The sequence below is a fragment of the Stenella coeruleoalba genome (genome assembly GCF_951394435.1).
Source record: "Stenella coeruleoalba genome assembly, chromosome: 19".
Taxonomy (NCBI): domain Eukaryota; kingdom Metazoa; phylum Chordata; class Mammalia; order Artiodactyla; family Delphinidae; genus Stenella; species Stenella coeruleoalba.
This window is the reverse complement of record NC_137165.1, coordinates 3,288,007-3,311,859: the sequence shown is the minus strand read 5'-3', so window position 1 is coordinate 3,311,859 and position 23,853 is coordinate 3,288,007. Positions and strand designations below refer to the sequence as shown.

Here is a 23,853-nt window from a genome sequence, read left to right as displayed (position 1 = left end):
GCTCAAAGACCCAGAAATTACAATGAAGGCATCACGATCTTTCTATCAAGAAGTTTAATGACAGGCAGAAGCCTGGACACGCAACTCCCCCGGACCCCAGCGTCTGGGGCTTTAATTTGTTGCAGGAGATTCTCTGTTCTCTCAATGGCTTTCTTTCTTTAGTCACACGGAAGTGTTGCGAGGCAAGGGCTGTGTCATTCTTCTGTGTCGCTAGTGCTAGTGCTTGACACACAGTCGTGGCCTCTCAACCTGAAAGAACTTTTTAGGTCCACGAACTGTCAACGATGCCAATTCAAAGACGCAGGCACAGAGGCGACGAAAGAGCAGAGTAGCGGCGCGGAGGATTCTGGGCGCCGTGGTCCCCGCCGGCTGCGCAGGCGCACTGCCGTCCGCGGCCTCCCGGCCGCCGACGCCATTGCTGGAAGAGTTCCCGCACTGCTCTGCGAGCGCCCTGTCCTCAGGCGGCCGCCAGGTACTCGTCGACCCGGGCGACCGGCCGGGGCCCCGCCGCCCCTCCCTCGGCGCTCGGCGCTCGGCACTCGCCTCCTGGCGGCGTCCGGGGCGGGGCCGCTCCCGGCGGAGCCCCAGACCCCGAGCTGACCCGCCCACCCCAGAGGGGCCTGGGGCCGACCTCCCTCAGAAGGCTGCGGCCTGGCAGCGCTGCGTCGGGGGGCCGGGCAGGGTAGGCGCGCCACTGGACCTTCCCCTCTTCCCGGGGCCGCGCCTGCACTGAGGGAGGAGAAGGGCGGTGCGGGAAGCAGGCGAGCTGCAGGAGGGAGAACTTCCATCCTGGGCTCTGCACCCGAGCGGAGGGACTGGGGTTCGATAGCGGCGCTCTGACCGGTGCCCCCCTCTCCTGCCTTTGGGAAATGGAGGCAGCCTTTCCTGCCGGCTCAGCTTCCAAATATGCAACACAGTTTGGGGAGTTTGGGTTTTTTTTTAGGATTTTGGGCTGAACCGCGCGGCTTGCAGGACCTCAGCTCCCCAACCAGGGAATCCAACCCCGGCCAGGGCAGTGAAAGCTCCCAGTCCGAACCACTGGACCGCCAGGGAATTCCCGCAACACAGTATTGTTAACTCTAGTCGCCGTGCTGTGCATTATAGTCCCAGGACTGGCTTATTTTATACCTGGAAGTTTGTACCTTTTGACCACCTTCACCCATTTTCCCACCTCCTCCCAGCCACCAGTCTGTCTCTGTGAGTCTCGGATGTTTTGTTTTTAGGTTCCACATATAAGTGAGATTGCACGTTATTTCTGTGACTTGCTTCACCTAGCATAATGCCCTCAAGGTCCACCCATGTTGTCACAAACGGCAGGATTTCCTCCTTTTTTGTGGCTAATATTCCACTGTGGGCACATGCCGCTTTTTGTTTATGCATTCGTGCATCAGTGGACACTTAGGTGGCTTCCACGTCTTGGCTGTTGTAAATGATGCTGCAGTAACAGGGGGTGCAGATACCTTTGTGAGTTAGTGTTTTCTATTCCTTCGGATAAATGCCCAGAAGTGGAATTGCTGGAAAATATGGTGGTTATATTTTTAATTTTTGGAGTAATCTCCATACTGTTTTCCATAATGACTGCACCAGTTTACATTCCCACCAGTGGTGCAAAGTGTCCCCTTTGCTCCATGTTTTTGCCAACACTTGTTATGTCTTGTCTTTTTGATAATAGCCATACTGACAGGTGTGAGGTGATATCTCATTGTGGTTTTGATTTTCATTTCCCTGATGATTAGTGATGTTGAGCACCTGTTCATGTACCTGTTAGCCATCTGTATGTACTCTTTGGAAAAATATCTATTCATCCCTGCCCATTTTTTACATCAGATTGTTTGCTTTTTTGCTGTTGAGTTGTATGAGTTCTTTTTATGTTTTGGGTATTAACCCCTTATCAGATATATGAGTTGCAAATATTTTCTCCTGTTCCATAGGTTGTCTTTTCATTTTCTGGACTTCCCTTTGCTGTGCAGAAGCTTTAGTTTGATGTAGTCCCACTTGTTTATTTTTGCTTCTGGTGCCTGAGAAGTCATCGCCAAGATGGATATCAGGGAGTTTACTGCCTATGTTTTCTTCTAGGAGTTTTATGGTTTCAGACCTTATATTCAATTACTTAATCCATTTGGAGTTAATCTTCGTGTATGGTGTAAGTTAGGGGTCCAGTTTCATTCTTTTGCAGGTTGCTGTCCAGTTTCCCCAACATCATTTATTGAAGAGACAGTTCTTTCCCCATTGTATTCTTGGCTCCTTTGTTGTAAATTAATTGTAAATTTATGTGTGGGTTTATTTCTGTACTCTATTCTGTTCTATTGATCTGTGTCTTCTTTTTCCAATACCATACTGTTTTGATTACTCTAGCTTTGTAATATAGTTTGAAATCAGGAAGCATGATGCCTCCAGCCTTGTTCTTATTTCTCAGGATTACTTTGACAATTTGGGGTCTTTTGTGGTTCTATACAAATTTTAGAATTACTTGTTCTACTTCTGTGAAAAATGCCTTGCAAATTTTGATCATACTGGATCAAATTTGTAGATTGCTTTGAGTAGTATGGACATTTTAACAACATTAGTTCTTCGAATCTATGAGCATGGAATATCTTTCCACTTAATGTCTTTAAGTTTTCAATGTATACCAGCCAGTCACTTCCGTGGTTAAATTTATTCCTAGGTATTTTATTCTTTTTTTAAGCATTTGTAAATGAGATTGATTTCTTAATTTCTCTCTGTGATAGTTCATTATTAGTGTATAGAAGCACAGCAGATTTTGTATATTGATTTTATATCCTCCAACTTTACTGCGTTTGTTCACTAATTCCTACAGTTTTTGGCAGGATCTGTTAGGGGGTCCTATATATAAAATCATGTCATCTGCAAATAGTGACAATTTTAATTCTTCCTTTCTGATTTGGTTGTATTTTATTTCTTTTTCTTGCCTAATTGCTCTGTCTAGAACTTCCAATAATATGTGGGCTTCCCATAACATATATTATGTTGAGGTACATATCCTCTGTACCCACTTTGTTGAGAGTTTTTATCATAAATGATGTTGAATTTTGTCAAATGCTTTTTCTACCCCTGTTGAGAGGATCATATTAGTCTTATCCTGCATGGTGTTAATGTGGTGTGTCACATTTGTTGATTTGCAGACGTTGAACCATCCTTGCATCCCTGAAATAGATCCCACTTGATCATGGTACATGATCCTTTTAATGCATTGTTGAATTCAGCTTGCTAATATTTTTTGAGGATTTTTGTGTCAGTGTTTATCAAGGATATTGGCCTATAATTTTCTTTTCTTGTAGTACCCTTGCTTGGTTTTGGTATCAGGGTAATGCTGGCTTCATAAAATGAGTTTGGAAGTGTTCTCTTCTATTTTTTGGAAGAGTTTGAGCAGGATTGGTATTTTTTAAACCTTTGGTAGAATTCACCAGTGAAGCCATATGGTCCTGGACTTTTGTTCATTGGGAGAGTTTTGATTACTGATTCAGTCTCCTTACTAGTAATCAGTCTGTTAGGTTTTCTATTTCTTCATGATTCAGGCTTGGTAGGTTGTCTGTTTCTAGGAATTTATCCATTTCTTCTAGGTTGTCCAATTTATTGGAATGATCTGTTTTAGATCAGTGTGTCTTAAACTTCAATGTGTGCATATGAATCACCTAGAGATCTTAACAAAAGGCTGATTCTGATTCGGTAGTTTCTGGAGTTGGGCCTAAGGTCTTGCATGTGTCACAAGCTTTCTGGTGGTGTTGATGCCGCTGGTCTTTATACTTTTGAACACAAAGCTCTTGGATGTGGATTCTTTTTTTCTTTTTTTCCCACTGGGCCGGATGTGGATTCTTAATGGAGGCAAATTGTACATATAAGGCAGGGACAGATTCAGCATAATTCGGCCTAGATTCCTTTGGGCCCCAAAAGCTCTACTGGGTAGTGAGAATGTCAAACTGTCTAAGAAACTCTTATTAAAGAGTAGAATTTCACAAGATTTGGAAAGCTTATTTCTCACTGTGCCACTGCCCTTTTATATGCCTTGCAGCATCATTCTGCAACCATGCACTTGTTAAGAGAATGTTTACTAACCTCAGGCTCTTGTTTTCAAACCAAACTCAGCATCAGCAAGGCCATATCTTTAACCAAAGACAGAAGGCAGAATCAATGCCTGGGGTATCTGAACAAGATCTCTGCCACCCTGTTTCTCCACAGTGTAAAGCCTTTATTAGGCATATAACTATTTTCAGTATAAAAGAACTACTGCTCAGTGCTTTGTGCATTGGATTCCACTTTCTCTTATATCATTATTGTTATCCCTACTTCCTTTCTATTTGGGTTTGCCTGATATAGAAAGGATAGATAAAGAGCTATTTGAATATGAGATTGAGAGAGGCATGTACAAGACTTCTAATATCTTTTAAGTTTGGAGTTGTGGTGTTCTCTTTACATGGAGCAGAGGCCTGTGGAAGTTTTAGTGAGTTCACTCTTCCAAGGAAGGACGGGAAGAAAGAGATTACTGGATTATTCCACTGTTAGAGGAGGCGGTGATTGTGGCAAGGGAAGATGGAATTGTTTTTCCCAGCAAGTTGAAGTAGTGGGGCAGGCGTGGCCTGGGACTAGACTGATCTGGGACCCTACACAGCTTGGGTAAAATATCAGTAGTCTAGTTTTCCTAAGCCTCAGCTTCCTCACCGGTGGAATGGGAATTAGTTTCCATTGGGTGACGTGACGGTCAAGTGAGAAAGTAGTTTCAAAGTTCCTTGTAAAATGTCTGATCTGCCAACTGTAACTACATTTCGTGGTATTAAAATCTCAAGCTCTACACTGGTAAGAATCATATTTCCTCGCCGATCGCGCAGGTTAATCTTGTGTTCTTTAGCAAGGTCATACTTATTTGTAATGTCAACGTTTCAACTTGGTAAGTCTGAGATTTCCAAGGCAGGATTGCTTTTCATGGCTTATTTCTCTTTCTTAGATATGTCTTTGCAGGACTCCACTCTTTCCAGAGAGGGGAGCCCAGAGGAAGAGATTATGGCTGCTGTGGTTTTTTCAGTTGGACCTCTGGTAAGTTGGGGTTTCCTCTGCTTCTGACCTGTTGTCCTGCTTTGAGAGCACGACTACTTTTCCTGAAGTCGTGTGACTTGACCTCACCCACACTCCCTTTGGTAACTGAATCAAGTTGTTTGATCCATGAAAATTTGGTTCATCATAGTAAAGCTTGTAATCTATAGGAAGATTCACTATGCATATTGAAACAAGTATCAGACACGTAATCTTGCAGAAAAAATCTGTGCTATCTTTAGATATGATAGGCAGTCTGGAAAATTTACTTATGACATTAACTTTGTATTGTTCCCAGGAAATTTCAGTTATTTATGGGGTAGTAGAATGGAATATTTTCCAATTGGAAAATTTTGTTTAGGAAATTTTGAACAAAACAATACATGTGCATACATACACACACCCCTAATTCACAGGGACCATTCCCCTTGTGTCCACTCTTAGTGTTCTCCTCTTTTCTACCCATTAAGAAGTGATCAAGCTTAATAGATGACATGGAGAGAAAGAAGATGTTTAAGACACAGTGCTTGGCTGTAGGGTGCTTACAGTCTCACTGAGGTAAGGCATACAAAAGAAATAGTTACATAATTTATTTAGGTGAATGATAGTTACTGAGCAGTATGATAAAGCTGATGAGTGCTTTTGTAAGGAAAGAAATGGGATATTAGTATGGGCTGAATCAGTTATGGAAAGCTCATGAGGATGGTTAGATTTAAGCTGGTACCCAATTACAAGTGGGATTTAAATTGTTGTAAATTATTTGTGAGGGTACTTCAGGTGAGAAGGCAAGGCTCTGAGGCAGAGAACAGTGAGTGAGCCAGTGATTCAAGATGGAAATTTGTGAAAGATAGGACTGGAATTTAGATAATTAAGCTGAATCTTTTCATGTTTCCCTGAAGGCATTTAAGTGTATATATGTATGTGTGTGTGGATGTGTTTGAGGTGGGTATTAATGTGATTAAAGCTGTGTTTTAGAAGTGACTTTTTGAAATAGGAGATTCAGAAGAAAGGTAGTACCAACAAATATAATTTGTTACAGAAATTATCCATAATAACTTGTAGTAGTGATCTTTTATTTTTTGTAGCAAGAATATAAAACATGTAAATAGTTCTTAAGACATACCCTTGAAAAGATAAATGAAAGCCAAAATGTTTCACTTTATCAGTAGATCTAAAGTATTTGTCTAGTATAGGCCAGATCAAACACATCTCTAATTATCAGAGGTTGAGGTTCACATCATCCTTAATTTTTTGGAAGCTGAATATTTGTACTTTTTTAAAAAATTAACATTTATTTTTGGCTGCGTCGGGTCTTCGTTGCTGTGCACGAGCTTTCTGTAGTTGCAGCGAGTGGGGGCTACTCTTCGTTGTGGTGCGCGGGCTTCTCATTGCAGTGGCTTCTCTTGTTGCGGAGCACCGGCTCTAAGCCCGCGGGCTTCAGTAGTTGTGGCTTGCGGGCTCTAGAGCGAAGGCTCAGTAGTTGTGGCGCACCGGCTTAGTTGCTCCGCGGTATGTGGGATCTTCCCAGACCAGGGCTCGAACCCGTGTTCCCTGCATTGCAGGTGGATTCTTTTTTTTTTTTTTTTTTTTTTTTTTTTTTGCGGTATGCGGGCCTCTCACTGTTGTGGCCTCTCCCGTTGCGGAGCACAGGCTCCGGACGCACAGGCTCAGCGGCCATGGCTCACGGGTCTAGCCGCTCCGCAGCATGTGGGATCTTCCCGGACCGGGGCATGAACCCGTGTCCCCTGCATCAGCAGGCGGACTCTCAACCACTGCACCACCAGGGAAGTCCCCTGAATATTTGTACTTTTTAAGGTAAGAACTTGAAAGGGAAGAACTAAGATAACATTTTTCTCAATGAAATTTAATAGTTCTGTTACCCATAACTTTTAAAAATCTAAAATCAGTAAGTACTACTAGAAGATATAGTAAAATTTCATTTCATTTATGAAATCAGGTCTTTATAGGCATATAGTGTCTAATATTTGGAAGAAAGCAATGTTGTGAGAGGTCCCTGAAATATTCTCTGAAAGAGTACTGAGACAGGCCCCCCCCAACCCCCAGACATGATCTTTCAGTTGTAGAAAACAGATGGTGTTAGTAGGTTTTGAATGTTATTCTTGAGCAAGATAGATTATTTCTGAGAAACAGATTTCATCCTCATAGGAAAAAGAATTATGTAGCATCTAAGACCCCTTATTATAAGTTTATTTTTGTTTTGATAAGTTATTTGTTAAAAGTCCCCTTTAAAAATTATGCAGTTGTATCTTTCTCAGTCTTATGTGTGTCATTGTCTCAAATGAGGTGAAAGAAGATTATGTTTGGATGTTGCTATGGGACCTTAATTTCATCCCTGAATAATACAGTAAAAGAGGTGATCTCATATACACCGCATCCACAGGGGACTGGTGGTGCTTGCTGAGACTCTGTTGTAGGTAATAGGCAGCCTGTCACTGAGCGATCTTATCCTGTATCCCCTTAGAGTCCTGAAGTTCCCCAGCCAAATGAAGATCTTCACCTTCAGGCAGAAGAACAAGAATTGGTAAAGGTAATACTTGGCATTGTATCTAAGGGGAATGAAGAGACGGCATCTCTTTTACTGCACTAATTCTTAATGTTCCAGCACATTGCAAGTTCACCATAAGAACCATCTGGCTCGTTAGGTGTGGTAACCCCAGGGCTGATAGCGTCATTTTGACAGATTTTATTTCTCTCAGTGGTAGCAGCCCTAATTTGACAGATGGTCACATTATAATTCCTAATGATAAAGTATCCTGTATCACATACTTCAATTCTTGCTTGCAGAGCCTCAAGGTAGCCAGAGGTGAGAGCTGAGGGCCTTCTTAGATTTTTCCTGGGGCTTAGCTCCAGATGGGAAAAGAAAACAAACGCAGTAAGTTCATTATAATTTGAGTTATGTGTGAAGTGATTAACAATATTAACAGTTTATGAACTGTCATTATCTCTCACATTAGCCATGTTTTATTGTTAGTAGAATTATATAAAACATGCTTCACAAACTTTGAGGTCCTAATAAATAAAAAGATTTAAACCATTTGATAAGCATACATATCTGTATGGCAGAAAAACACTCCAGAGGAAATCTGTTTCTTCCGATACAGAGCATACCTTAGCCAAATACAGTCTAACTTGAGACCTTTGCCCGATTAGTCAGCTAAGTAGGGTTCTTAATTTACCAGATCATAGAGTATAGTGCTTATGAGTTTGAATTTTGGAACCAAACTGCCTGGATTTGAATCGAGACTTTGTGTCTTCTGTGAACTTAGGCAAGGCACCTAACCTCTCGATGACTCACTTTCCTTATCTGTAAATAGCAGCTTCCTTATTGTGAGGACTCAATCATTACATTAAAAGCCTTCGTATCAGTACCTGACAAATAATATGAACCATACTTACACAAAAGTAGAGAGAGTAGTTTGATGAATCCCATTGAACCTTCAACACTTAACACCCATGGCAATCATATTTCATCTGTAATACTACCCTCCCTCACTGGTTTTATTGAAGCTAATCCAAGACATTATATAATCTCATCTATAAATATTTCATTATATATAACAGATTTTTTTAGTTTTAAGTATAATACCATAATTACAGCTAAAAATGAACAGTAAGCCTTAATATTATCACATATTAATTTGGTATTTGTTTCCCCAGTTGAGTCATATTAGCTGATATTGTCTCTTAGGTCACTTTTAATCTAGAGGTTTCCCCCTCCCTCTTTTTTTCCCTTTGTAATCATTTATTGAAGAAACCAAGTCATTTGTATTTTAGAGCTGTGATGTCCAGTACAGGAGCCACTAGCCACATGTGGCTGTTGAGTACCTGAAATGTGACTAGTTCAAGTTGAGATGTACTGTTAACTTAAAATACACATCATATTTCAAAGACTTAATACAAAAAATAATGTAAATTATCTCATTAATAATTTTTGCATTGATTGCATGTTGAAATTATATTTTGTACATATTAGACTAACTAAAATATATTATTAAAACTAATTTCACCTGTTTCTTTTTATTTTTAATGTGACTACTAGAAAATTTAAAATTCCATTTGTGACTTGCATTATATTTGTTGGACAGCATTGATTTAGAATTTGTCACAATATGGATTTTATTTATTGCATACCCATGGGTTTTTTTTAACATGCACTTCTGTCTCCTGTATTTCCTTTATATTGTTAGTTAAATCTAGAGGCTTGATCAGATTTTGATTTTTTAAAAATTTTTTGGCATTGGCATTTCATATTTCTGGTATCTACTACCAGAAGCTACATAATGCCTAGTTGAAGCCTCTTTGGTGTGTTAGCAGCCACTGATAATCCTTTAATTCATTAGAGGTATCAAAATGGTGATATTCTAATTTTTTCATTCCATGTTCACATATTAGCTGGAGTACTTCCATAAAGAGAAACCTCCCCTCATAGACCATCTGATTACATTTTATTACTGTGCAAACTATATGTATTTTGCATAGGAAAAGAAGGGCAAAGGGTTAATTCTTTCTCTTTATTTACCAGTTTCCAGGCATTCTCCAAAGATGATCAATGAGTATCCTTAGAGTTTTATAATGAAATCATAATTTTAAATGTATTAGATATTTTTGAAGCCCACTACAGTTACTGTTCTTATGGATGTTCAAATTGTCCCATCTTTGGCCAGTGAGAGCCTCTTGAAGTTGTCTCACAAGTCTCAGACATGATCCTAGTACTAGTCTTTGATAGTTTTCTTGCTTTTTTTAATTTTTTTTATTTTTTGCGCTATGCGGGCCTCTCACTGCTGTGGCCTCTCCCGTTGCGGAGCACAGGCTCCGGACGCGCGGGCTCAGCGGCCATGGCTCACTGGCCCAGCCGCTCCATGGCATGTGGGATCTTCCCGGACCGGGGCACAAACCCGTGTCCCCTGCATCGGCAGGCGGACTCTCAACCACTGCGCCACCAGGGAAGCCCCCTTGCTTTTTATTTTGACAGAAAGTTCCAAGCCCTGGTTTCTTGTAGCAGAAAGTAATCTGTAGGGGCCACGGTCTAGACTGCATAATGGTACCTTTTTGGTTATTGTTTCTAAACCTATTGAGTGGCCGGAGATAGGAAGTATGTGGCCTGTTTTCCTTAAAATACTTCATGAGTTTATACCGATATTTCCCATGCAATATTGGATTGTACATAATCTCATTGTACATAATCTCATTGATATTACATTTATATCTTCTTTCTCCCATGTCTAATTTATTAGTTCTCAATGATATCAATACTGATTTGCTTTATCCAACACTACACACGCAACAGTTACAAAATAACATTTCCATCACTGCCACCAACAATAATGATTAGTTACTGAAAATGTGTTGTTTAGTTTTTTACAGTTGTTTTTCTCCTCAGGATATATCTCACAAGAGATATACAGAAAAATTACTATGTTTTAAAGATACTCAAAATAGTTCCTCTCTGATGAATGTGTATGCTACCAGCTGGTTTCATTTTACTTTTAATATTTAGAAATTGCTTTTTTATTTAGTTTTTCTTTTATAATAATATATTTACATGGTTCAAAATTCAAATCTAAAAAACAATAAATATTCAAGGGAATCTGCTTCTATTCCAGTCCTCTTCACTCTGTTTCCCTCTTCCTCCAATAGATAACCAACCATTAAAACAATTTTATGGCTCATCCTTTGATTTTTTTTTACAAGCATATATACATATATTTTATATCCTGACCAGAGAAGCTCCCCAAAGTCCCACAATTTCTTATTTTTCTTTCTCAGATAGATAGCTTATAATATTCTATATCTACAATCTGAATGATAAACTGTGTCTTTTATTAAGCCATATTTTATAGAATAGAACTGAAAAAGAGTTGATATTATACATAAGGCAGGATTTTGAGGGAGGAAAGATGATTTGGCTGGAAACTACTAGTTTTCTAGTTTTCTTCCCCAGTTTTGTATGTATTAATCTGCCTAATAGGTCTAACTGTACAGTCCCTGAGTGATCTCTGTATTTATTTTAGGAATCAGTGACATTTAAAGATGTGGCTATAGACTTCACATTGGAAGAGTGGAGGTTGATGGACCCTACACAGAGGAAACTGCACAAGGATGTGATGCTAGAGAATTATAGGAATCTTGTCTCCTTGGGTAAGGGTAACCTCCAGGTTTATGTATCTGCCCACTGGGCCAGGTTTACTGAAGATACAGACCCTCTAAAGTACTTAACTGAATTTTGGGTTAGAATTTAAGCGTTAAAATCTCATAATCTTAGGGGCATATTGTTGGGAATTATGCTGTCTTTTGCTCTTAACTCAGTGGTTCGCCCATTGTAGAGTAAGAAATACATATTTCTTTGGAATCTTGGAGATTATTGACAGTCCCTCCTTTTAAGACTGTTTTTTGTAGTCACTTGCATAAGACTTATCAGTGTCTCTAGAAAGAAAGGAACAAATATGTCTATTTTCTTTCTAAACTGAGGTTATCCCCAAACCTGGGATCATGTTGCGCTTCTTTGAGGTACCTTTGTAATTCTCTACAACACTGCTGTACAGTAGAGTGTTCTCCTGTGATGGGAATGTTTTGTATTTGTGCTTTCCAGTGTAGTAGGCTCTACACTGTGGCTGTTGAGAATTTGAAATCTGGCTAGTCCAACTGAAGAACTGAATTTTAAATTTTATACAATTTTAACTAACTTAAATTCAGAATTAAATATCCGTAGGTGGCTATTGTCAGCTGCATTGGACAGTGCACCCCTAAAACTTCTTGTGGTAACCACTCTGCACAGAAGATCAGGAGCTGAGACTGAATTTGGCCCTAGTTCTTGCTCACAGGCACAATCAAATCCTATTCATTTTTCTCTGAACAGGGCTTGCAGTTTCCAAACCAGACATGATATCTCATTTGGAGGATGGAAAAGGACCATGGGTGGTAGTGAGAGAAACTTCAAAAACCCGCTATTCAGGTGAGTTAATAAGAACCAGGAGGATGGGATTTCTTTGAAGTCAGTAGGTCATGGATGGAGCAGAACATCTGAAATATTTTGGGAGTTATCTTTGCTTAAAGCTATCTCAAAGGAAAGGATTCTCCCCGTCTCTTCCTCTCTCCCTACACCTCCCTTCCTCCCTCCCTCCTGCCTTCCCTCCCTCTCTCCCTCTGTTAACCTCTCCTTTTCCCTCTCCTGCCATCTCTGCCCTCTACTTCTAGTTCCCATCACATCCTACTTTACTTTCTTGGGAACATGATTTTCATAATTGTTCCTTCCTTCAAACATGCATAAAATATCCCTTTCAGTCTGTCTTCTCCATTTAACCTTACACTTTTCTCATTTGTTTAACCATTATTTGATATCTCTTCCTTCATTAACTTTCCTGAAAGTGCTTTCTTAAGGATCACCACTGATTTCTTTTAAGCTAAACCCATTGACTAATTATTTAACTTTCTTCACTTGCATGCCTGCTGAAACTTCAGAGGAACCCTTCTACTGTCCTCCAGAATCTTAACTAATTGAGAATACAAACAGTAAATCAGTTGAGAATCAAAATATAGTATTTATCTATTTAACCAATATCTATTAATATTAAACAATCAATATTTAATACTTATCTGTATACTGTGAACTGAGTTAAGTACTATGTCTACAGCAGTAAGATGGACCCAGGTCCCTTCTCTCATGAAGATTAAATTTTGAGAAATAGATAATTGACAAGTAAATAAACAAAAGCACACTAAATAATGGTCATAATAACTTAGCCATGAGGATACGAAAGAGTAACTTGGATGGCGATGAGGGTGCCTCCTTCAGATAGTGTGGTCGGGGAAGGCTTCTGAGGAGGTGACACTTGAAGAGTCAGAAGAAGCCAGCCAAGGCAAGAGGAGAAGAAGAGCATTCCAGGCAGCAGAACGTAATGTACTGAGTTCTAGAAATCTGAGGAAGCTGCCTGACTGAAGCATAAGGAGAGGGAGACTGGTACAGAATAAGATAGTCAGACAGGAGACTGCCTATTCAGGACTCTGTGGACCATGGTAAGGAGAGTGGATTTTAATCAAAGTGAGTGTGAAAGCACTGAAAGGTTTTAATCAAGGATCTTTGGGAAATAACCCTGTTCATGGAAATTGAACTTAAGGGCATAAAGCAGGTAATAGTAAAGGGGTAGTTAAAATAGCCTAGGCAGGGATGTCCCCGGAGGCGCAGTGGTTAAGAGTCCACCTGCCAATACAGGGGACACGGGTTCAAGCCCTGGTCCAGGAAGATCCCACATGCCGTGGAGCAACTAAGCCTGTGAGCCACAACTACTGAGCCATGTGCCACAACTACTGAAGCCTGCACGCCTAGAGCCTGTGCTCCGCAACAAGAGAAGCCACCACAATGAGAAGCCCGCACACCGCAACGAAGAGTGGCCCCCACTTGCTGCAACTAGAGAAAGCCCACGCCACAACAAAGACCCAACACAGCCAAAAAACATTCTTTAATTAAAAAAATAGTCTAGGCAAGAGACTACAGTAACTTTGATTAGAGTGATGGTGGAGATGGAAAGGAATAATGGATTCTAGATCATTTGCATATTTATTTTATTGTGATGCCATCCATAACTTGCACATGTGTTACATATATTATTTTTATATCTCAGATATTATATATGTATTTTTAGAGAGTGAGTGAAAGGTAGACATTGGAGATAGTTTCGATGGCTCTCTAGAGAAAGCCCCCCTCCATATGAAGAGGGAAGGAGAAATGGGGCAGTGGCTGGAAGAAAGAAGAAATAAAAGAAAACTTTTATTTTTGAGATGGAAGCTTTTCTGACATGCTTAAGTGCTGGTAGGAATGATGTTTCAGTGGAGAGTGAGAAATTGATGTTGCAAGACAAAGGTAGGGTCACTGGAGAACTAAAGTGTCTGAGAAAGTGAAAAGGGATAAAATCACGAATGGAAAAGGAGAGATTTACCCTTGATAGGCAGGGAGGCCACCTCTTCTGCAGTAACACTAGGCAGGATGGAGAAGATGGGAGCAGATATAGGTCAACTGGTGGTGAGAAGATTGAGACATCCTATGATGATAGCTTCTTTATTCTCAATAAAATACAAAGCAAGGCCATCAGCTTACAGTGAGGACAAGAAAGAGTTGTGAGGGACTTCCCTGGTGGCACAGTGGATAAGACACTACATTCCCAATGCAGGGGGCCCGGGTTCGATCCCTGGTCAGGGAACTAGAGCCCACATGCATGCCGCAACTAAGACCCAGTGCAACCAAATAAATAAATAAATATTTAAAAAAGAAAAAGAAAAAAGAAAAGAGTTGTGAGAGAGAAGAAGTTAGAAATTTCATGGAATTCACTGGGGAAACCATGTTGGCCTAAAGCTTTTATTGAAGAAGGTGTTTAATTACAGTTTCTATTACTTTTGTAGTTGTAGGACTATTCATATTTCCTATTTCTTTTTGTTTCAGTTTAATAAGTTGTGTTTGTCTAGGAATTGATCTACTTAATATAAAATTTAAATTTAGGGGCATACTATCCTCTGTTTATCTTTTAAATGACTATATGGATCTGAAGGGATGTCTCCTTTTTCATTCCTGATACTAAATTTTTTGTCTTCTCTCTTTTATCTTAATCAGTCTTGCTAGGATTTATCAATCTTATTTGGCTTTTAAAAAATAATTTTTAATCCTTGCTACTGTGTCTTTGATTTCTGTTTCATTACTTTCTTCTCTTTCATTATTTTTACCTTCTTAGGGTTTAATTTGCTGATCTTTTCTAACTTCTTGAGTTGGATACTTATTGATTTTAGCCGTTCTTTTTTGCTAATGTATTTAAGGCTATCAAGACTGCCATACTTTTTTTTTTTTTTTTTTTGCGGTATGCAGGCCTCTCACAGTTGTGGCCTCTCCCATTGCGGAGCACAGGCTCCGGACATGCAGGCTCAGCGGCCCTGGCTCACAGGCCTAGCCGCTCCACAGCATGTGGGATCTTCCCGGACCGGGGCACGAACCCGTGTCCCCTGCATCGGCAGGAGGACTCTCAACCACTGCGCCACCAGGGAAGCCCTGCCATACTTTTTTTATGTAACACCTTCATAATTATTGAGTTCAAAGTATTTGCTCATTTCCATTGTGATGTCTTTGGCCCTCAGGTTATTTGGAGGTATTTTCCTTAATTTTGTATGATATGGGGATTTTCTAATAACCTTGTTGTTTTAAGTTCTACCGTGGTCAGAAAACATCCTCTGTATGATTTCAGTCTTTGCAGGTTTCTTGACATTTGCTTTGCCACCTGACCAATTTTTGTAAATATTCTGTGTGCACTTGGAAAAATGTGTGGTATATAGGTACTGAGTGCTGTTCCAGATATGTCAGGTTTGTTAATTATGTTGCTGAAGTCTATCTTCTTGCTGATTGTCAGCTTATTCTATCAGTTACTGAGAAATATTTTTTTAAGTCTCCCACTGTGAGTACAGATCTGTCTGTGTCTTAGTTTTTTAATTTTTGCTTTATGTATTTTGAAGCTGTGTTCTTAGGTAAAAACAAAGTTAGAATTGTTATATCTTTCTGGTAAATTGGATATTTTATCATTATGAAGTGTCTTCTTTATCTTTGTTAATTGTTTTTGCCTTAAAGTCTATTTTGCCTGATACTAATATTATTATAGCATCATTCTTTTTATTGTATATGTGATATATCTTTTTTATCTGCTTACTGTCATCTTTTATGTATCTTTGTATTTTATTTCTCTTATAATTGCATTTTGTTAATTTTTATTTTAACTAATCCGACAATCTGTTTCTTCTGGAGTTTTTAATCCATTTTGTACATAATACAATTATATAATGTTTAAATCTACCCTCTAACTGTGAGAGTATCTTGCCTTTTCTATATTCATTTTCTTCCCATTCATGCCTTCCTTTTGATTTATCATCTTTTATTTTTCTATTCCCCTTGTAATCAGTTGGTAATTATAAATTTTTAAGTTATTTGTTTAGTGGTTACAGATTTTCCCAAACAGTACAAGAATCTTGAACAGCTTATTCAGTTTAACCTCAATTATACATTATTGAAGTTATATATTTTAATTCTATATATGTCAAATCTCATTATTAATTTGTATGCAGTCAATATTCATTCAGATGTACCGATGTTTCCCTTCTCTTTCTCTTCATTCTTTTCTTCATTTCTGAACTTTTACCTAGGATTATTTTTCTTCTACTTAAAGAATGCCCTTTAATATTCTCCTTTATTCAGATCTGCTGGTGTTATATTCTCTCCGTTTTTCTTTTTGCCTAAAAAAAATTCCTGTCACCTTAATTGAATTGGACATTTAAATGAGCTGGGTTTTAGTCCTTGGGTTCTAGAGTTTTCTTTTTTGGTGACCCTGAATTGAAATCTTTGTCTAGCCCTGTGAATCCATTGAAAGTTCTACTTACCTTGAGTTTTAAAGTCATAAAGCCATTTTACTAACCACAGAAGATTTTGGTTCAATTTTTTAAAAACATTTAGATATGATTACCTGGAAATAAATTAGAAACTTTAAGAAGTTTAAAAGTGTTTTAAAAAGTAAAATATTAAGTTTACATATACAAACAAATTGTTAGACCACCACCCCCAGTATAATTGTTTAAGAAAATTTTGAAACTGTCAGAAATGTTCTAAAGTCCCGTAAAAAGGTTGCAAAACTACCCTTGATAATAGTAATTATCACTATTTGTAATATTCACAACTGTATTAATTTTGACTACCTTGTTCAACCTACTTTCTGAAAACTCAAAGTGTCTTCTTCCACAAATGTTCTATAAAAAGTTACATATAGAAAAGGATATTTTTTAAAAGGAATGTGTGTGTGTATATATATATATATATATGTAAATGTATAACTGAATCACTTTGCTGTACAGCAGTAATTAACAACATTGTAAATCAACTATACTTCAATATAAATAAATAAATTTTGTTAAATAAAAAATAATTTACTAAATCAAAAGAAAAAAAAAGGTACATATAAAGACTTGAAAAAGCTATTCTGACAGGGAAATTTGAGAAAGCCTTCACAAAAAAGCTACTGAACAGGGCTTCCCTGGTGGCGCAGTGGTTAAGTATCCGCCTGCCAAAGCAGGGGACACGGGTTCAAGCCTTGGTCCTGGAAGATCCCATATGCCACAGAACAACTAAGCCTGTGCACCACAACTACTGAGCCTGCGCTCTAGAGTCCGTGAGCCACAACTGTTGAGCCCACATGCCACAACTACTGAAACGCATGCACCCAGAGCCCATGCTCCACAACAAGAGAAGCCACCACAGTGAGAAGCCTGCAAACTGCAACAAAGAGTAGCTCCCACTCGCCGCAACTAGAGAAAACCCGTGCACAGCAGCAAAGACCCAATGCAGCCAAAAATAAATTAAATAAAATAAATTTTTAAAAAATAGTGAACAAATAATGAGAACAAGTAGAAAGTATTATTTAGGGTGAATGTCTGGTTTGTGGAGTAAGTGGAAAGCAAGGAAGTAGTTACAATTTAGGAAGAATGCTCTCTAAAGAATTTGACTCTAAAACGAATGAGAAAAGGAGGAAATACTTGAGAAACTTGGATTGTAGAAGGGTTACCACAAATGAATTTTTTTTAATAGGATAAAAACTCCTTGAATTTACTGCTTTGGTTCTTTGCTCAATCAGCCTTCCTTAATGCAATCTCCTCCTTCCTAGAAAAAAGGGCAATTTGCAAGCAGTTAAAAACATATATTCATTATCAATTCAAGCTTCCCTTCTGTTTTCCTGTTTAGCGTGATGTCCTCAATCTAGGAAATAGGAGTCATTTGATTTCTCTCTTTTTTCCTCCCAGAGTTGGAGACTAAACCTACAACCAAGAATGCTATACCAACAGAGAATATTTCTGAAGAATGTTTATCACAGGAGACCATAGTAGAGAAACTCATAGAGAATGGTCTATGGGACACCAAAATGGGAGGATTATGGAAATGGAGTGACAGGATATTGAGATTGCAAGATAGTCAAGAAAGTCATTTGAGTCAAAGAATAGTTAAACACAAGAAAATTCCCACTCTTCAAAAAGGCTTTAGATTTGGATCTGTTCTTTTTCCAGAACCAGGAGTTATCACAGAAGAGCCCCACAGCAAATACCAAACACATGAGGAAAATTTTACAGAGAATTTAGATTTGATTACAGATACCCATCTGGGGAAGAAAATGTGCAAGGATACAGAAGGCAACAAAGTCATAAGCCCTGCTTCAGAACTCACTTTAGAGAAAAAAAACAATAATAAAGAAAAACCCTATAAATGTAGTACATGTGAAAAGGCCTTCCGTTATAGGTCATTACTCATTCAACATCAGAGAACTCACACTAAAGAAAAACCTTATGAATGTAATGAATGTGGGAAAATGTTCAGCCAGCCTTCATATCTTAGTCAACATAAAAAAATTCACACTGGAGAAAAGCCCTATAAATGTAATGAATGTGGAAAGGCCTTCATTGCTTCTTCATCCCTCATGGTGCATCAGAGAATTCATACTAAGGAGAAACCTTATCAGTGCAATGTTTGTGGAAAATCTTTCAGCCAGTGTGCCCGCCTTAATCAACACCAGAGAATTCAAACTGGAGAGAAGCCCTATAAATGTAGTGAATGTGGGAAAGCTTTTGGTGATAAATCAAAACTTGCAAGACATCAGGAAACTCACAATGGAGAAAAACCCTACAAATGTAATGAATGTGGGAAAGCCTTTAGGAATAAGTCATATCTTAGTGTACATCAGAAGACCCATACTGAAGAGAAACCATATAAATGCATTGAGTGTGGGAAATCTTTCAAGAATACCACAATCTTTAATGTTCATCAGAGAATTCATACTGGAGAGAAACCCTTTAGATGTAATGAGTGTGGAAAAGCCTATAGAAGTAATTCAAGCCTTATTGTACATATAAGAACCCATACTGGGGAAAAACCCTATGAATGTAATGAATGTGGGAAAGCATTCAATCGTATAGCAAATTTCACGGAACATCAGAGGATTCATACAGGAGAAAAACCCTATAAATGTAACGAATGTGGGAAAGCATTCATCAATTATTCATGCCTTACTGTACACCACAGAATGCATACAGGAGAGAAACCTTATAAATGTAATGAATGTGGAAAGGCCTTCATGCGTTCTTCATCTCTAATTATACATCAGCGAATTCATACTGAGGAGAAACCTTATCTCTGTAATGAATGTGGGGAATCTTTCAGAATAAAATCACACTTAACTGTACATCAGAGGATTCATACTGGAGAGAAACCATATAAATGTACTGACTGTGAGAGGGCATTTACCAAGATGGTAAATCTCAAGGAGCACCAGAAAATTCATACTGGTGTGAAACCCTACAACTGCTATGATTGTGGAAAATCCTTCAGAACTAAGTCATACCTTATTGTACATCAAAGGACCCATACTGGAGAAAAACCATATAAGTGTAATGAATGTGAGAAAGCTTTCACTAATACATCACAGCTTACTGTGCATCAAAGAAGGCATACTGGAGAAAAACCCTATAAATGTAATGAGTGTGGGAAGGTTTTCACAAGTAACTCAGGCTTTAATACCCACCAAAGGACACATACCGGGGAGAAACCATTTAAATGTAATGACTGTGGCAAAGCATTTAGCCAGATGGTACACGTCACAGAACATCAGAAAATCCATAGTGGAGAGAAACCCTATAAATGCGATGTCTGTGGAAAAGCCTTCAGGAGAGGTTCATACCTTACAGTGCATTGGAGAACACATACTGGAGAAAAGCCCTATACATGTAAGGAATGTGGGAAAGGTTGTATTACTCTATCACAGCTAACTCTACATCAGAGAATTCATACTGGGGAGAGGCCCTATAGATGTGAAGAATGTGGAAAAGCCTTCAGAACGAACTCAGACTTCACTGTACATCTGAGGATGCACACTGGAGAAAAACCCTATAAATGTAGTGAGTGTGGAAAAGCCTTTAGGAGTAGCTCAAGCCTTACTGTACATCAAAGAATACATCAGAAAGAAGCTCAATTAATATAGAGGACAGAAAATTATCATCCAGATATGACAAGAATCTTATAAACTGTATATTTTATGAATGTGGGAAAATGTTCAGGAGCAATTTGCCAGAAAGTACACACTTCATAAATACAAGAATGTAGAAAAGCAATTGGTCATATTAAATCTTAGAAGTTATAAGAAAATTCATAATAAAAAGGGCAAATGAAAGCCTTCATCCAAATTTCATATTTTATTCATTTAACAAATTATCTTCGATGAATTGCCTATTTTTTTGCTGATTTTCTTATTGGTTTATATTTCTTATAAATCTGGAGGTGCCCTTAATATATTTGAGATATTAATCATTTGACATATGTGTTGCAAATGTTTTTCTTCGTATTTGTCTTTGTACTTTTTTATGTAGTAAAAGATTTTTAAGTCTTTAATTTTTCATAGTAAAATATTTACATCTTTTCCTTTTTATATTCTTTATTTACTCTTTTAGCAATCCCCAGGTTATATATAGTCTCCTAAATTTGTTTCTAATATTCTGATAATTTTATTTTTTACATTGAAGTTTTAATCCATCTGGACTAGATGGCTCTTCATAGAAGAACAACTCCAAATGCATTAACCTATGAAAATATTATGAACCTAAATAAACAATACTCAGGGAAACGCAAATTGAAACAACGAATGATATGTTACTTCCACTTCATGGAGTTGGCAAAAATTAAGAGATCTTTTGCTAGTGGAGTTTGGCAAACCATATACTCTTACCAAATGGTTATATCAACTTATATTTCCACCAGCAATCCAGCGGTATATATTTTTTTTAATTCTTAAGTAAAATTTTAAAAGCACTTTGACCCAGCAGTCTCACTTTTGGGGAATCTGCCCCACAGAAATAATAGCATCAGTGCAAAAGCATATGTATAAATAAGGATGTTTATTAAAGTATTGTTTGTAGAGGCAAAGAAGAAACCCAACTGGAGACAAAGTGAATGCCAATTAATAGGGGAATGGGTGAATAAATTGTGATATAGCCATACCATGGAAAAGTATGAGAGTAATTTTTAAAATGAGTTATAGCTACACTAGTTGACTTCAAGGTATTTCCACAATTTTTTGATAAGTAATTGCTTTATTACAGAGATGTATATATACAAGATTTCATTTTTGTTAAAGTAATGGTCACATGCATTTATGTATGCATATATGTGTGCATGTGATTAGATGAGCATAGAAACAAGTATGGAAGAATATACATCAGGCTGTTAATATTGGTTACCTTGAAGGGAGGGAGAAGAGGAGAAGCAGTGATATAAGTGGGGGGGGGAAACTAGGAAAATAGAAAAATGTAAATGCAGTATGTATGGTATGAAACTATGTATTTGTGTGAACTTTTGATAGCCATGAATGAAGGGACAGTCTCCAAAAAGTTAATGACAGTTGTTTTAGATTTGTTGCAGAATCCAGTGTTTTTTGTTTGTTTTACCTCTCTCTGCTTTTCTGTATTTCTCAGTTTTTCTTTCCAATGAGCATGTAATATTTATATAAACATGAAAAACCTATTTTTCTTGTGAAGCTAATTTACTAGACACCTGTGATAGCCCAGGAATTACCCTAGGTGCTGGATATACCTTGGCAGGGCAGGAGTGGTCATGGATCTAAGAGCATGGAAATTGGTCTTGGTACCACCTAGATTCCAAAGAAGTTATCCAGCACTTCAGGACCCCCCCCCCCACACCCTCTCAGTTTCATTTGGAGGAGGTAATAGAAATTTCAGGTAGATGAAAAACATATCCGAGAATATCTGGAAATTGTGTCCAGGTTATAGACCAGAAGACTTGCAAGCTTCAGAGACAAGTTCCACTTTCAACATGGCACCAAAGGAAAGATCACAATGGTGTAAAGGTCTGTGTACAGCCCTGCAGAACACTGTGTGATGGAGTATAGAGAGGGAAACAGCCAAGAACTCCAAAGTCCATGTATAAAAGCTTGGAAGTTCTGGAAATACTAAGAGAGTCCTGGAGTCAAAATGGGAACCCAGAGGCTGTGACCCTGGTACTGGAAGGCCCTAAGAGACCATGGACCTAACATCTGAAAAGGACAAGGCATGTAGAGCTACACTTCAGTGGAGACTGAAGGAAAGGATATCAAATACTCCTCCCACAATGCTAGGATAAGTCTTTAATATTGGGAAGGGGATATTGGGTGACTGATGTGAGCTGTCTCCCATTTTAAAATGAATAATTTGACATTGTGGTTGAAATGACTATTTCTGATTGAATTATAATAGTGAAATTTATTAACTATTACCAGGAGATGTGTCTACTTTGGATAAAATGTACCACTTTCTGATTGGAAAGTTTAAGGGTCTGACCTTGAAATACTATCCTTGAGAAACTCTATTGTCAAACAGTCTACATGACTTGATGTCAACTTTTTTGGCTGCTCGTATCTACCTTCAAACCCTCACCACACATAAACCCCGTCTCCCTTCCCTGCCTTAGAAGGTAGAAGAGGAGTAAGGTCAGCAGGTTCAAGTGACATAAGAACTGAAAGGTGTCCATCAGGTTAGGGGATGGAGATGATACAGGGCACCTTTACTAGAGCAGTTTCCATGAACTGCTAAGGTGCCAAAGCCTGGTTCCAGTATGTAGTGGTATCTCACTATAGGTTTAATTTCATTTCCTTACTCTCTACTGATGTTGAGTCCCCTTTTAGGTGTTTATTGGCTTTTGGAATATCCTCTTTTGAGAAGTGCCTGTTCAAGACTTTTGCCCATTTTTATTGATAACTCTTTCTGTTTATTTTTAGGATTCTTTATGTATTCTGGATACAAGGTATTTTTTAGATATTTGTATTACAAATATCTACTCATCAGCATCTTGCCTTTTCACTCTCTAAATGTTGTCTTTTGATGGACAGAAGTCTTTAACTTTGATGAATAATTCAACAATCTTTTCTTTTATGATTACTGCTTTTTTGTGCCTAGTTTAAGAAATCTTTTCCTAACCCAAAGTCATAGAATATTTTCCTACATTTACTTCTGCATAGCTACTGTTTTACTTTTAAGTTTTAGGCTACAATCCGTCTGATATTTTTATATGGTGTGGAGTAGAGGTCAATTTAATATTTTCCATGCAAATACACAATTTATTCAACATCATTTGTTGAAAAGACCATCTTTTCCCCTCCCCCTTGGGTACCCTTGTGATAAGTCAGATAGTCAGATTATGTGAGGGGGTCTATTTCTAGATTATTCTGACTCATTGTTCTGTTGAATACCAAATATTTTTAGTGAAAACAGGTTGATAGTAAATCTTGGCATCTGGTGGTATATGTCTTCTAATTTTGTTCTTCTTATTCAAAATTGTCACTGTAATTCTGTGTCCTTGGCATTTTCATATGCATTTTAGAATGATTATTTTTTCAGTTACTCCACCATAAAAAGTAGGGATTTCAATGGATACTACATCACATATATAGATTAATTTTGGAAGAATGGGTACCTTAGCAATATTGAGACATCCAATCTATGAGCAGGCCATACCTTTTCATTTATACACATCTTTTAATTTTAGTAATTTTTGTATTTTTTCAATAAAATTTTGAATATTTTGTAAGGTTATTATATATTTGATGTTTTGGTGATTCTGTAAAGGCTATTATCTTAATTTCATTTTCTGACTTTTGCTAATATATATAATACATAACTATATATAATATATTAAATATATAATATGTAATAAGTAATGATATATATAATAGATTTTTTTAA

General features: G+C 38.0%; 1 protein-coding gene across 7 annotated transcripts; it reads left to right on the top strand.

Moving 5' to 3' along the window:
• The first annotated feature begins 352 nt into the window (after nt 1-352).
• Nucleotides 353-23,853, top strand: ZNF624 (zinc finger protein 624). 7 transcript variants are annotated; one of them, XM_079905130.1, is made up of 8 exons: nt 353-682; nt 4,961-5,049; nt 5,491-5,604; nt 7,529-7,594; nt 7,852-7,939; nt 11,079-11,205; nt 11,924-12,019; nt 17,881-23,853. In XM_079905130.1, the coding sequence occupies exons 6-8, from the start codon at nt 11,136-11,138 to the stop codon at nt 20,103-20,105; spliced, it is 2,391 nt and encodes a 796-aa protein (XP_079761256.1). In that variant the 5' UTR covers nt 353-682; nt 4,961-5,049; nt 5,491-5,604; nt 7,529-7,594; nt 7,852-7,939; nt 11,079-11,135; the 3' UTR covers nt 20,106-23,853. The 7 variants fall into 7 exon arrangements, with proteins under 7 accessions (XP_079761256.1, XP_079761257.1, XP_079761255.1 ...); XM_079905131.1 differs by lacking the exon at nt 5,491-5,604; XM_079905129.1 differs by lacking the exon at nt 7,852-7,939.